Source organism: Berghia stephanieae, chromosome 8, assembly GCF_034508935.2.
Source record: "Berghia stephanieae isolate SIO BIC M18660-M18661 chromosome 8, UCSD_Bste_1.3, whole genome shotgun sequence".
NCBI lineage: Eukaryota > Metazoa > Mollusca > Gastropoda > Nudibranchia > Aeolidiidae > Berghia > Berghia stephanieae.
Window position 1 is genome coordinate 15246737 of NC_088367.1, and position 16113 is coordinate 15262849.

At 37.4% G+C, this 16113-nt stretch overlaps 1 protein-coding gene across 2 annotated transcripts; it reads left to right on the forward strand.

The window, feature by feature from the left end:
* Positions 1-434: 434 nt before the first annotated feature.
* LOC144978224 (uncharacterized) lies at positions 435-13420 on the forward strand. Of its 2 annotated transcripts, XM_078924017.1 has the most exons (5): positions 435-900; positions 2721-2876; positions 3461-3493; positions 8937-9847; positions 12542-13420. In XM_078924017.1, exons 1-4 carry the CDS (start codon positions 599-601, stop codon positions 9841-9843), a joined length of 1398 nt encoding a protein of 465 aa, XP_078780143.1. In that variant the 5' UTR covers positions 435-598; the 3' UTR covers positions 9844-9847; positions 12542-13420. The 2 variants fall into 2 exon arrangements, with proteins under 2 accessions (XP_078780143.1, XP_078780144.1); XM_078924018.1 differs by lacking the exon at positions 3461-3493 and having other exon boundaries at positions 436-900.
* Positions 13421-16113: the final 2693 nt, after the last annotated feature.

The following is a 16113-nucleotide window of genomic DNA, read 5'->3' on the forward strand; positions in this document are numbered from 1 at the left end:
TGATAGGTCCCTGGTTCGATTCCCGTTCGCGACGAGTCCCGCTTGGCGGCACAAAGTTTTGTCCTTGGGAAAAGGCTTTCTATTCATATTCTTTCACCACACTCAGAAGTAAAATGAGTACCTGGTCAATAACAGCGTTGTATCTGTTGAAAACAATGCAATAAAGCATTACTAATGTCATGTCTCGTCTTATAGGGACATATTAATATTAATTGTTGCTTTTGGCTTGGGCCGCCGTGAAATGATTAATACATTTGCTTGGAACCCCGCTTTGAGCATATTTAGTGTATATAGCGTCTATATATAGGTAACGTTTTGTGTTATTATTTCATTTATTGATTTATGTGTTTATTTATCTATCTATTTATTTTGGCTATTTTCCACCCAGTTTTTTTAAAAAATCACTTTTTGGCTTCCTTACAGAAAATTACCTGGACTCTAGTTCTTTACCACCTCACCACCGTTTGTGCCACCTTCACTTAGCCTAGTCACGTAGATTTTTATTGATCTTTAACTGCCCATAAAGATCTGCAGCGTAGCGCATATTGTGTGTTAATAATTAGCTTGTTAAGATAATTTAAACATTTTGCACTTTAAAATGGGTCGTTCTTCTAGTCGATCTCGAAGCAAGAGCCGGAGTAGATCGAGAGAAAGGTACCGTAAACGGAGTTACAGCCGAAGTCGTTCTCCCTCATCCGAGGATGAGTCCAGCAGTGACCTTTGTCGCGTTCATGTGGCTGATTTGGGCTTGGATCCATCAAAAACAGAACTTAACAGAGCTTTTGAAAAGTTTGGACCATTAAAAGAAGTTTGGGTAGCTCGAAGCCCTCCCTGTTTCGCTTTTGTGGTGTTCAAGTACAAGGATGATGCTGCAGAAGCGGTCCGGAAAATGGATGGACAGTAAGTTAGCAAAAATGTAACAATAGATTTAGATATCATTTAAATTTAAATTGTCCTTAACAGTGTTGGGAAAAAAAGCTCACAGCGTTTATAATTTATCTCTTCCCCGGTGGACGACGGACATGTAATACCTACGTGGTGTTTTTATACCGAAGTGACTATTCTCACCCTCGGGATAAGAATAGAGGTCCTCGCCACTTCTCGCTATTCTCACCCCTGTTAACCAACAGGTAGGGAGGGTAGGTAGCCTAGCCTAGCCGCCACCCCTTCTCGCTATTCTCATCCTAACCAACAGCCAGATATAAATTGAGACAGGGGAGAGAAAGAAAGAGAGGAGGGGGGGGGGGGGGGGAACGAAATAGAATGTGGTGGAGAAAGAGAAGAAGAAAATACCAACAAATTAAAATAGAGAAAGAGGGGAGATGGGTAGAGGGCGAGAGAGATATGAAATATTGAGTGGACGAGAGAAAGGAAATACAAACAATATAAAAGATGTAGAGAAATAAAGTTTGGGGTAGGGGGAGGGAGAGAGCGAGAAAATATAAACAAGTTAAAATACCTAACGTAGGGAGAAATTGAGACAGCTAAGTCAACACAAAATAATAATATGCCCATAAAAGGAAAAGTCCAATTCTTAGAAATTAGGCGAATCCAGCTCGCTTAAAAAGAGAGAGAGAGAGAGATTTCCAACAATGATTCCCATATCTCAAGCCAGCCAGTCTACATTTTAAATGCACGACATAAGTTCACCCTCCTTACGTCCAGTACCAGGAGAGATTTGATGATCAGGTGAGAGTGGCAAGGAAGGGGGGGGGGTGCTAAGCTGACCCTACACAGGGATGAGAATAGCGAGAAGAGACGGCGGCTAGGCTAGGCTACCCTCCCTACCTGTTGGTTAACAGGGGTGAGAATAGCGAGAAGGGGTGGGGCTGCATGTTCACCCTCCTTACGTCCAGTGCCACTAAAAGTAGTAACGAGAGAGATGATGATGATCAGATGAGAGTAGTGAGGAAGGGAGGTGTTAAGCTGACCCTACACAGGGATGAGAATAGCGAGAAGGGACGGCGGCTAGGCTAGGCTACCCTCCCTACCTGTTGGTTAATAGGGGTGAGAATAGCGAGAAGGGGTGGGGCTGCATGTTCACCCTCCTTACGTCCAGTGCCACTAAAAGTAGTAACGAGAGAGATGATGATGATCAGATGAGAGTAGTGAGGAAGGGGGAGGGGGGGTGCTAAGCTGACCCTACACAGGGATGAGAATAGCGAGAAGGGACGGCGGCTAGGCTAGGCTACCCTCCCTACCTGTTGGTTAACAGGGATGAGAATAGCGAGAAGGGGCGGGGCTGCATGTTCACCCTCCTTACGTCCAGTGCCACTAAAAGTAGTAACGAGAGAGATGATGATGATCAGATGAGAGTAGTGAGGAAGGGGGAGGGGGGTGCTAAGCTGACCCTACACAGGGATGAGAATAGCGAAAGGGACGGCGGCTAGGCTAGGCTACCCTCCCTACCTGTTGGTTAACAGGGATGAGAATAGCGAGAGGATGGGGGGGGGGGGGTGCTAAGCTGACCCTACACAGGGATGAAAATAGCGAGAAGGGGCGGGGCTGCATGTTCACCTCCCTACCCTCCCTACCTGTTGGTTAACAGGGGTGAGAATAGCGAGAAGGGGTGGGGCTTACAAGTATTAGAAATTTGTCTTTTAACTTTTATAGATTCTATGGAGATTTAATTTACTTTTAGTTGACACATCTCTTATTGAATACATAATTTTTCATCACTTTTAGTGAAATTGTCACATTTAAGATATATATTTTTACAGGTCATTAAATGGGAAAAGAATCAGAGTTTCTCTTGCCAAACCTCGAATGAGAAGAGGAGGTAGAAATGATCGATCGAAGAGATGTTACTACTGCAACGAATTTGGCCATTTTGCAAGAGATTGTGCTAAACATTTCAGAAATAGACCAACATTCAGGTATGCTTTATGATTTGTTATTATATTGCTTTTTCGATCTCCTGTCTATTTCATGAAGCTTTTATGTTATTTTATCCTCACAGAGTATCAGAGATGCCAACCATTTCAAATGTATCGTGCATTTTAAAAACTTTCACCAATTATGAAAATCCTTGTAAAGTATCATATTGGTGCAAATGCCGGCCTGTCAAAGTTTGCAGGAGAAAGCCTGCCTGTTTACTGATGGATGTACAGTACTAGTAGTGGTAATATATAACATAACTGATGGTTAATGTTATTTTTGCATTTTGTTTGAGTTTGACCAATGGACTGATACATTTTCTTCCCTTTTGACATATTGCGATTATCATTACTGAATCGTCCCTTCTTGCAAAAACATTCAGGCCTTCCTCAGAAAAAAAAATTTTTATAACGAAAAAGGAGAAAATATTGTTTATCATTGTATTCCAATTCAAATACAATACCTTACAGATATACATCTGCTTTCAGACTCAATGACATTAAATCTGCCAAATAAATTTTGATTAATTATAGCCAAATTCATTAACCCTTTTCCCCTTTCAACTTTGCTTTGATTTCTGTAGCCAAAATAGGTTGATGGCGCAGCCACAGTTCCGGTTGGTAAATTCTTGTACCTATATGTGGGTTATGGTTTTTAAAAAAAAAAAGCTACTGGGTGCAGGCTTTTTGAGAAATTTATTTTGGAATTGTTGGTTCTGCAGGCTTTTTGAGATTTTCTGCTCCCACCCATATATATATATATATATATATATATATATATATATATATATATATATATATATATATATATATATATATATATATATATAAAATTTACATAATGAAGTTAATTTGCGACTAAGGGAAAATGAGAGGTGAGAGACAGAAAGAGCAAGTGAAGGAGAGAGGGAGTCAATGAGATGAAATGTAAACCGAAAACTGAAGGTTGATGCACAGCTGATCAAAACGATTAAAATTAAGCTGAAGTAGGAGAGAGAGTTTGGGGGGGGGGGGGGGGGGGGGGGGGATTGTAGGTTCATTAATTTAACTGACTTGCATTCATAATACAACTGCACAAATCTATGTTTTTTCTTATGAAAATATGTTTTATTTTATATTTTAGTTTTATTGAATGGAATTATTATTTTCAACACAATATTTGGACCCTTACTGCGGCCAAGATCATTTTTAGACGTTCATTGTGTTTTTATTCAAACTGCCATCATCTGTTAACTTGTAGGTCATTGGTTAGACAAAACTCATATAATAAAAACTTTAATCATTATGATTATCTTCTGACCTCTGCAATACTTTTAAGATGGCCTTCTTTACGCAATGGAATTGGGCAGTTGTATCAAAAGTCTATTTCATCCACACATAACACAAAGGAATTGTGAAATTCTGGATTTGTTCTTTTGCTTCTTTATTTTTCATTTGCCAACATACTCTGGTGTTAGTTAGGGAGTGTAAGTCAAGTGCTTTCTTGTGTTTAGTTTTCTTCTGGCTGCAACAGAAGTGTTATGCTCAATTTATGGCTTAATTTAATGATTTGTGATGGCTCTTGACCTCCCCCTATGGATTCGGGAGGTTATGCATTGCCACCTCATCTATTCCCCTTATCTATTTTCTCCTTTCAAGTTTCATTCTGTCTTTGTAGAATATTATGCTTCAGCCCCGACTAGGGTCATTCGAGAGGGAAAATTGTTTTCATAATAATGGATTTCCTTTTTCTTTTTCTTTTTTAAATTCAATATTTTTCATTGTAAGTCGTATCCGTGATGTTTATTATTGTTAATAACTTGATATCAATATTATATATGTTTCTGCATAGGTTCTCCTTGTCAGTTATTTGGACGTGAAAAATAGTCTCAGACTAGACACAAATTTATTGCTCTAAGTATTTACTTTTGTTCCCTGCTTGAATTGGTTACCTTGTTTTACTGTTATTTGTACACTTGGATAAGGGGCTAGTCTACCACAAAGTACTTTCCATCAGATCTAGTTGACCCAGTTACCCAATCACTGCTGGATGGACAGTGGAAATAACTTTTTCAAAGAGGCATACTTTGGGGCTGTCTAATCGTATACTCAAACCCTCCGACTTTTTAGACTGTTGTGAGTTCTACATCACAGTAACACAGTTATCATAGGGCTGGGTATGGAAACAGTTGATTAAAGATTATTGTATTTCGAGGTTCTGACTGTAGCTGTGCAAGTGGCAACTGGGACCCTTGTGACCAAAATACACTAACTACAATTACAATCCCATTGTTTGGTACAAATACACAAAGATGCCTTGTGATGAAATATATAATTACAGGAAAAAAACACAGCATAATTATACAATTAGGAGGGAAAATCTCAACATAATAATCATATTTGACATAACTATATAAGGTTGTAAGATATTGCAAACCGTTAATGTGTTGTATATTTTTGTTTCATCCAACTTGTGATTTCTTGTGAAATAGTCCTTTATTGTCCACACAACCCCATCAACTCCCTGGGTGGGGTTCCTCCCATAGTGGGCAGTGGGGTACATACTATGTCTTCTATCCCCTTATAACTGTTTTCCAACATGCTTTCTGTCTTTGTCTTGGAATGAGATTACTTGGTTTTGTCCTGGCCCTGGGCGAGGTCCTAGCTGGGAGGGAAACAGTCAAATGCATAGTTATTGTTTTGGGAGATGATATTTTTTTACTTGTAAATCATCTCTCTGTTATGTATTATTATATTTGTTATTTTCAATATATAATGTTAGCATTTGAGTGTATTCCTCTTTGTTGGATTTTGTGCTTGTGTCCGGATGAGACTTAGAGGTAATCTCAAACTATGTACATTGGTGGTGTGCTCTTGGAATCTACATCTGATCCCTATTTGTCCCCAGTTCCCCTATGTCTTACTTTTTCTTGGGTGCTTTAATTGTAATTCTAGAACTTTTTACTATCCCATTTTCTTCTTTTTACTGGCGCTGATATAACCTAAATGTGTTGCAAGCGCCGTAAAACCCTTAAAAACAAACAAAACAACCATCAACTTCCTTAAGTTAAAATTAGACATTAGTGATAAGTAGTGTCCAAACAAACAAAAAATTGACTGGAGCTCTATAGAGAGGGAGAGCCTTTGCAATATTTAAAGTTTTATTCCATGTTGTGTGATTGTGTCTTTTTGAGCAAAAGAGCAGACCTGAAGTCTTATTAGCTACTATAAGAGCTTGTTTTTTCCCTATTTATTATTATTTTTTCTTTTCTTCCCTTCCTTTTTTTTTTTCATATCATAGTATGCATTCACTTTTGTTTCTTTTTCTTTTTTTTTTTTTTTCAGTGTAAAACAGGGCATCAGACATCTAAATTATCTCACAATTTATGCTTCCATAACTCTGATATTATAACATAGGGATGTCCTGAAGAAATCCAGCATTGCATTATTTTTATGATGATTTTTGTTCTAATTTGCAGAATTATGATTTGTTTCATGTTGTTACTCTAATTCTATCATATACCTATTAAATTGCTACTGGCCTATATTGCGGCTTTTATTCCCAGCTCTAGGTTGTGTATGATGGTTATGATGGTAAAGATGATGTGTTATTGGTTGGGTATTGGTTGTGGTCTTACTTGATGATTTGGATGGTTGATTTTTGGATTGGATTGGTTTTATGGTGCCTGTACCAAACTACCCTCCACCACACTGTCAATTGGCATGAGGAGATGATGGGTTGGAGGTCATGTGATCGTCAATGGTTGACCTGATGATTGGCCGTCCCCACAGCTGTTTTGGTGTTTTGATGATATTAGGGTTGTGCTGGGTCAGGCTGCATTGTGGACTATGCAGGCTTCGCCTACACTGCACACTACAAGTGAAGATGAAGATGGCATTGGGCCTAGCCTGTCTATTATGAAAAAGATCCATTGGACATGGTATCAATATTAGTATGTGTCGTGTTTTGTTTTTGTTTTGTTTTTTTCATTTATTTGTCTTCGTCGTGTGCACATCAATTCTTCAATGTCTATCAGGTGATCTTAAAGTGTTTTAAAAGCTGAGTAAATTTTTTACCACAAGATGATATATACAAAGACATTTCTTAAACAAACAAGCAAGCATACTTAGATAGCACTCAACGTTGACTACAAATATGCTTCATCACAGTGAAGTTAATATCACAGACAAGATGAACTTTGCTGCCTCTTTAATCAAGTTCAACTTTTAACTCTAGTAATACTAGTCTTACAGTGGAAACTGTCATCTCTGTAATTTTCTTTAAAAGTCTAAATGTTCCCCTTAGTTTTCTTTTAGGAATATGTGTTATGATATTTTTTGTGTTATTTCAGTCGTTCTGTTTCCTTTCCAGCGTGCTTTTACTTATGGTGCATAGGAATGTACTGAATTTTGTTTTAACACTCCAAAGAGGTTGTAACAAAATGTTTTGAGAGCAATTCATAATATTTTTGCATTTCTGTAAATATACAATAATTTCTAAGGAAATAATATAATATTTAATAGATTCAAATGCACAGCTAATGATAAGTTTAAGTTTTTAAGTAGTCCTTAAGAGCCATGGAGCCGGAGTTTATCTTGGTTTCTATAGCGTGAAACGGACAATAGCAATTGCTTGCTACCCTTTGGATAGGATGATAGTCTATCGCAGATTATTTTCTGCCAGATCTAATGGGTCCAGGTACCCAATCACTACTGGGTGAACAGGGAGGTCAGAATCTGCACCCGGGATCGATCTCGGTCACTTTGATAGTGAAGCAAGTGTTCTACCAATTGAGCTATCGGGGACCCCCACGAGTAATGATAGTTGACTAAAAATGTTAATTAAATGATCATGGTAAGTGTAGAGTGAGTAGATTCAGTCCCAGATTGTTTATTGTTTTCAAACAAATGATGCTTGATGATTTTGATTCGATGGATAGCCATGGTATTTGTCAGATGATAAGGAAGTAGAATATATCGAAATAATTGATTTCATGTGTAACCGCTAAGAGCTTACTCACAGTAATCTATACATGACCCTTCACCCCCCCTAGTTCTTATGCCATCTTCTTTGAAGAAATTGGAAGTCATACAAACATTTAGTGCAACTGTCAATGGTAATTTATTAAAAATTGTTTTGTATGTCGGAACAAAAGAGTGCTTTGTCACTTCTGTGTTGATGCTCACTGCCTGTGTGATTTCGTAACATTCTCCAGCAAGGTGTCTTAGAGGGAATGATCTAGAAATATATTCTCTGTAATATTTTTTTTTTTTTTTACATGGAATGACATCAAAGCACATTGAAAGAGGTATGGTCTTGCTGAGTCTTCTATCCCTCATTTGTTTTCTTTTGTTCTGGATTGAGATTGCTTTTTTTTTTCCTGGTCCTTTGCTGAGAGGGAGGTAGTAAAATGTGAAGTTCCTTTTTTTGGGAGCTTGTATGTCATCTCTTTGTTAAGTACTATAATTTTCAGTTTTGATTATATTGCACATTGTAAGCATTTGAGTGAATAATTCATAGAGGGATCCTTTGCATTGGCCTGGATGGGACTGTTAAGGAATATTAAAATAGGCACATTGTTAGATTGCTCGTGGAATACTCTGTTCCTTATTTAAACAGATCCCCTTTGTCTTACTTTTTCTTTGTTGCTTTTAATTCAGACCTGCAACTTTTCCCCTTTCTTCTTCCCTGTGACCGGTGCTGAAATGACCTTTTAAGTGTCGCAACCACTGTAAAAAAAAAAAGCAATTTTAAAACGAACAAAAATGAAGCACACAAAGGAGTTTATCTTCATGGAAATAATTAACGTAGAACATAGTTCAACATAGAAGCATACATGCAGTGGGCAATCAACATTTACAACTTGGTAGCCATATTTCAACATAAATGAACCATAGTTTTAAAAATATAAGGAATTGTTATTCCCTTGTTATAAGAATGGTTGTCTCATTAGATATTTTATTATGACCATTTTGGAGTGTAAATAGTAACTGCTCACAGATCATTTTGATTTATCATTTTTGTTTGTGGCTTATGTGCGATAGATTACATTAAATTTATCTTATTCTTCTTTCATCCAGGGAAAGGAGTCGCAGTCGTGACAGACGAGATAACAGGCGTGGACGATTTCGGAGTCGAAGTCATGATCGTGATGAGAGGCGAGATAGAGATAGAAGAGAGCGTGATTACGATAGGAGAGAAAGGGAAAGGAGGAGGAGTGACAGAAGCCCTTCAGACAAGGGCAGAGGAAGGGACAGAAGCAGTGACAGAGACAGCAGAGAGAGGCAAAGAGTTGCTGAAAAAAGAAAGAAGCAAAGTCGGGACAGGAGTAGCAGTAGCAATAGTAGTAGTGACAGAGAAGGCAGGAAAAAGAATAAGGACAAGCGAGGAGAAGACAGGAAGAAGAAAAGCAGTAGGAGTAGGAGTAAGAGTCAAGATGGGGAAAATCAAAAGAGGGATAGAAGCGAAAGCGTAGAAAGGCCTATTGTTAGTAAGGATTATGGTGATGAGAAGTCATCAAAGAGTAGGTCAAGGGATAGAGAGGTAGAAGAAAATGGAGATTGGGAAAATGAGACAAAAAGAAGCAGAAGAGAAAGAGGTGATGATAGTGTTGATGATGAGAGGGGCGAAGAAAATCAGTCCCATAAAGATGATCTTGATAAGATTAAAAATTATGCTGGTAACAGTAGTGATGAGGACAGGTCTAAGGGTAGAAAGGGAGAGGATAGAGAGTCACGTCACAGCTCGAGTAAAAGGAAGGATTATTCTGGTGATGAAAGCGGTGGTGAAAGAAGAAAGTCTGATAAAGACAAAAGTTACAGCTCAGATGAAGGAGAGAAGGAGATTGTCAAACAGAAAAGGAAAAGCAGTGAGAGGAGGAGTCGTAAAGACAGCTCTTCCTCTATTGATGATCAACCAAGAGTGTCTAAGAAATCCAGGCAGAACTCCAGAGATGACGATGATGGCAGAAGGAGTAGAAGTCCATGAATAGGCAAGTATTTGTTTTGTTTTGGGGTTTGTTTGTTTTTAAAAGTCAGGACCTTTAATTTTTAAAATTCAATTTGTCCAGTATCTTGTGGCCATTTTTCTTCCTAGTCTATGGGTATCATTACTACCTTTACTAACGAAAGAGTGAAAATGGAGAGGCTTTGTATGGGTACAAAACAGACAATGGAGGTTTCAGGTACAAACCCTTCATCAGCACAACAATACACAAATAAACGTGGAAAACAAATAAAATATAATGAAAAATAACTTGTATCGTCTGTACTCAATGGTGGTTGCAGTATGAATACTGTTGCTAGCACTGAGTCATATCATCGTTTGTCACACACTTACACACAGGCAATGCCCCTACCCCTACTTCTATGCTCTGATTTTTCATGTCTTATAATGTGAAAGTGATGAAGAAGTACCAGTGAGTGCAGAAAGCGATGCAAGATTTATTTATTTTTTTGTTTGTTTTTTTTTTTTTTAAATTTTACTAGTCGTGTCTCCATTTGACATTCTCTTCGCAGTGTCAATTCCTTTGTTGTAGCTGAGGTGTGTGGTTATCAACTTAATTGAATACAAGTTGAATAAAGCAGTATCAAATAAAGGAGAGAGATAAGAACATGGATTTTAAAATTGAATGCAAGTTGGATAAAGCAGTATCAAATAAAGGAGAGAGATAAAAACATGGATTTTTTAAATTAATCATCGGATCCAAGGTGCACTACAGGTTTGTCTTATTTCAACTGTTGCTTATAAGCACAGAATATATTTAGTTTTCTGCCACAATCTATACAGTGGTGCTTTAAGTTTAACGGCATCGGAAATAACAAGACTTTTTCAAATCCCCCTGTTTTTTTTCTCCACTATTTCTCTATTTTAAATAGACTTGAGAAAAAGTAATTCGAAGACTGGGAATGCCGAAAACTCGATCTAAAGTAAAATGCAAAATTGTACATTTATTTATCAACAAACATCACAATTATGTGAAAAAGCGAAGCAATCTGTATCAGCAGTGCTACAATAGCAAAAGGAATGCGTTTACTATCAGCACAGCTGATACAGTGGAACCTCCCGATAACGACATGCCACGGGACAAAGTTTTTATGTCGTTATCCGGAGGTGTCGTTATTTAGAGGTTTCCAAGATGGCGGACAAATTGGGCCTGGTAAGGCCCGCGGGACCAGTTTTTATTAACATTGACAAAACAAACAAAACATTGTAGTGTATTCCTCTTAGAGGGTTCTTGTGTGTGTGTCTGGATGAGACTTTTAGGTGATCTGAACTGAGTACACTGATAGTGTGCTCCTGGAATCTACATCTGTTCCCTGTTTAAACCATTCCCCTTTGTCTTACTTTTTCTTATGTCATTTCAATTGTAAATCTAGAATGTTTTTTACTATCCAATTTTCTTCCTTTTTACTGGCGCTGATATTGATATGACATAGATGTGTCACAAGCGCTGTAAAACCCTTTAAAACAAACAAAAACAGGTAATTCGGACGCTGCGAGTTAGATAAAATTCCTCCTCCTCCTCCCACAAAAACACTACTACTACTACTGCTACTTACTATACTACTACTACTTACTATACTACTACTACTACTACTACTACTACTACTACTACTACTACTACTACTACTACTACTACTACTACTACTACTACTACTACTACTACTACTACTACTACTACTACTACTACTACTTACTATACTACTACTACTACTTACTATACTACAAAATACTACTACTACTACTTACTATACTACTACTACTACTACTACTACTACTACTACTATCACCACATAATATCACATTTTCCAAGATTTTGTGTTTACTTGCTTACACTAACATTTATACCTTGGTTTTTATTAATGCATAACAGCCAAAATTCGTCCAAAAAAAAGCTGCGTTCTCATTGGTTCAAGCAGGAATCGTTTTTATAAACTTTGAGTACTCATACTCTGTATTTTTATTATCAGATATCTACAAAAACTGCCGAAAATCGCCAAAATGATGTCGTTATTCTGAGGTTTTATCAAAAAGTGCGTCGTTATTTGGAGGGTTTTTTTTACTGATCTTAAATAGAAAAAAAATCGGGACCAGGGGTCAATGTCGTTATCAGGAGGTTGTCGCTATTCAGAGGTGTCGTAATCGGGAGGTTCCACTGTATATGTGTAGATAAGGGACTTTGCCACAATGATCACTCCTCCAAATTAAATTAAATAACCCATCTTACCTATTATGTGTCACTCCCCTATTTACCTATCGGAAAGTTCATTAGCATCACACCACGATGATCACGACCGCTTGCTTTTTTTTTTTTTAGTTATATCGTGTCAGTTCCTGCTGTCAACTGTAGCAATGACTATGAAAAAAATGTTTCTATTTTTGTTGGAAATACGAACGATTGGTGGAGACTTCTGGACTGTGTGACTATCAATGATAGTTTATCATCTCTAGTGCTGTAAACATGGGGGTTAAAGCTGTTAAAAATGGTACTGAAAGACATACGTTCAAAATTTACCTCCTTTTCCTTTTGTCACCATCAGCACTGATATGTCGTTCAACCAGTTTTGTCAAGGTCCCAAATGTGTAGCGATATAATGAGGTTTGACGGCAATTGAACTTTTGTTATTTAGTATCATATCTGCAACTATTATAATTTTTTTATTTTTTTATTTTCCATCCACAGTTGATGTTTACTTCTACTCAGAGACCGGTTGAGGTAAAAATCCGGTTGTCTGCAGATTCCAGTTTCACCCAAAGTCCGCTTTTGTTTTATTTTTACTCTTTTTTTGGTTCTTGTTTTATGGTCATAGTCATATGTACGATAATAAATAATCAGTTTATATTTCCAATTTATGAATGTTGTTGTTTTCCTAGCATTCCTGTATTTCTGTTCCACCAATTTTAATTGGAGCCTATGACCATAAAAGTAAGACGCACATCTCTCTCTCTCTCTCTCTCTCTCTCTCTCTCTCTCTCTCTCTCTCTCTCTCTCTCTCTCTCTCTCTCTCTCTCTCTCTCTCTATCTATCTATCTATCTATCTCCTATATTCAAGTCTATTTCTCCCTTTCACAGAGGTCAAACTCAAGTTCGGTCAAAATTTCATTCTCAGCCTTTTTATGTCAATCTTAAACACAAGAAAATATGATAGATACATAATATTTGCCCACAACGCTCTGTTTTTTTTACGATTCAGAATTATTTTTATTTATGATAGCAATGGTCTTTTTGACTTGTTGGGCCTATAAAATTTGTCTCATTGTCTTTTTTTTTTTTCATTTGGCTTTGACATTTATTAATTGTATTCAGTTTATGTAGTGTAGAAGATTATTTTATTTGGATGCAGACATTATAATAAAAAAAACTGACAACGTATTAATTTTACTAGTGTGGTTGTGATTGATGGCGATTTTAATTTTGAAGAGTCAAATTGGATTGAATGGCCATACTATGAATATGAATGGTAGAAATTTCATTGTTGTAATAATTAACGGTACTGCCATTCATTCATAACTTTTTTCTCTCAACTGTGGAAATGTTTCTTGTAATAAAAATAAAATTAGATTCATGGTCTCTGTGTTTTTGATTTGGATTTATTATATTTGTCTCTGCTATTTTCATGTGTCCCATTTCACTGAATAGAGTGCGCCTTTGGATCGGAAGGTCCTGAGTTCGAGTCTCGCTCAGTGCATTGTTGAGTCCTTGGAGAATAAATACTCTTTACACATATTCTCTCACTCTTGTGTAAAATGAGTCCTGGTCGTTAACAGCGTTCTGGGTGGGGTTCCTGACATCCCATAGTGGGCAGGGAGGTACTTACTGTGACTTCTATCCCCCTATATTTGTTTTCCAACATGCTTTCTTGGAATGAGATTACTTGGTTTTGTCCAGGCCCTTGCCGGATACCCTAGTTCGGAGGGAAACAGTCGAATGTATGGTTAGTTTTGGGAGATGATATTTTTTTCCTTGTAAATCATCTCTCTATGCACTGTATTATGTTTGGTTTACGTATTATATATATATTATTTGTAAACATTTGAGTGTATTCCTCGTATTGGGGACCTGTGTTTGTGTCTGGATGAGACTTTTAGGTAATCTCAAACTAAGTACTCGGATTGTGTGCTCTTGGAATCTACATCTGTTCTCTATTTGAAGCAATTCCCCTTTGTCTTACCTTATCTTGGGTACTTTACTTGTAATTCTATAACTTTCTACTATCCCATTTTCTTCCTTTTTACTGGCGCTGATATGACCTTGATGTGTTGCAAGCGCCGTAAAAACCCTTAAAAACATAAACAGGTTAACAGCGTTGTCTCTTTCTGAAAAATTGTAATATTGCTAAGCGTCATGTCTCATTCTATGTTGCTGTTGGTCAGGGACCCCTTGTGAAGCGCTTTGAGCATGTTTAGGGGATATTGCGCTATATAAAAGCTCAAAGTTTGTTTTGTTTTTTTGACCTCCCATGCTGGGCGGAGAGGTGACTCTGCTGTCTTCTATCCCCGTATATTTGTTTTCCTTTTCCATGTTTCTCTTATCTTTGCAATGGAATAACTTTGGGGTTGTTTTTTTCTAGTCCTGACAGGAATCCTTAGAGGGAGGTAGTTAAATGTAAAGATATTTGAGCGTTCCTTCATTGTGGGATCCTTTGCTTGTACAGACCATGCCGCCTTTAAGCACACCGTCATTAAGCATGTTTTGGAGTCGAGCGCACTACTAAATGGCTCTTACCTAATTTTTGCTGTATAAACTTCTTTAAGTTTAAGCACGGCAACTTTGGCTTCAGGCACGCTTCATGACAAATTCTGATTATTATTACATTGTTTCATTGACCGGTGAATTAACCTATGGTGAAATTGTCCAAAATAGGCTGGAAAGGAAGCGACCCCTAGTGGAGAAGAAAGATAACTTAAGTCTTCTTCGGAGCTGTTGAAAAATGACCTAAAGATTCTGTTAAAGCCATAAAGCTCATAAAAACAAAGAAGTAAAAAAATCGTAGATAAATTTGCTATTGAATTCATCAATGTTCTCTGCCTTTTTATCTCATTTAGTCTTGAACCCTTTGCACATGGCAAATCTTTATCTCTCATACTTGGTCTTGAACACTTAGCGCATGTTGAATCTATATCTAAGACTCGTAACCATCCCATCATCATATTCATATTTTCTCTCTTTTTGTTGAAATGAGATACAGTGCAGCCCGCAAAAAGTCAACTGGTTGAAGCCAATTTTTGAGCCTGGATGGTGACATTTAACTCCCTTTGTGAGCCATAGATAGAGAGGTCTCTTGACGTCATCTTCCAATTCATGGCAGTGTAACCGAGTATTACTGTCTTCGTTCGGGCAGTCAATGCCATCTTGCTGACGACAAGCGCTGCTTTATGTTGTATGTGTTCAGAGCAGCCAGGAATTGTTCATGACTTGGTGCTGTTACTATTTATCACTCTATAAAAGCAGTTACACTGACACAACTTTCCACCTCTATGTCATAGTCAACATCTCTTGTTGGTCCCAAATTTTCTGTTCTTAATCGGTATTCCATTGAAAATGGGTAAGTCATCATCATCACCCGACCAATATTTCTGGTCGGGTGGTGATGGCTTTATCAGGATCCCACTGTGTTGCAATAAGGTGTGGAGTAGAGGTACTCGATGTGGCTTTTAATTTAACCTTGAGTGGAAGGCTATTCCACAGACAGATAGTGTTCGGGAAAAAAAAAGAAGAGAATGTAACATTTGATTGCAGGAAGTTGAATATTTTGAAGCCGGATTGTTTGGTTCTATCATATTTTCACTTATTGTTAGTTGGCTTATACTTGTGGGTATTTTGATTCTGCCATTTATTCTTTTGAAAAAGTTACGAGTTTGGATATTTTTTCTTTGATTTATTCAGATTCAGTTTAACATGGCATCTATGCTGCCTTTGGGAAAGGAATAATGGCTACATATTTAGCAGCACCCATCTGTACTTTTATCATGCTATTTTATTTTTCTAATGTTGGTCCCAGAATGACTCACTGACAAGTGTCATATAGCTCTTTCCTTTGATTATTGCTGGACAGCTCCTCAGGAAGTCGAGTACGGTATGGTATTTGGCTTTCTACATACAGCTTTGTTTTGCTCTTTCCATTGAAGCTTGCAGTCAATTATTATTTGAAGGACTTCACATTGATAGTTTCCTGCAGCTTCTTTTTGAGTAGGTAATAGTCTGATTTTATCAGATATGTTTTGTTTGTTATTATCAGTAATTGGCTTAGGAAG

Excerpts from the sequence above, each read along its gene's own strand:
- LOC144978224 (XM_078924017.1), top strand. The coding sequence starts at position 599 with ATGGGTCGTTCTTCTAGTCGATCTCGAAGCAAGAGCCGGAGTAGATCG. Across the intron at positions 901-2,720 it reads GTCCGGAAAATGGATGGACA|GTCATTAAATGGGAAAAGAA; the intron begins GTAAGTTAGCAA and ends ATATTTTTACAG. Across the intron at positions 2,877-3,460 it reads AGAAATAGACCAACATTCAG|CCAAAATAGGTTGATGGCGC; the intron begins GTATGCTTTATG and ends TGATTTCTGTAG.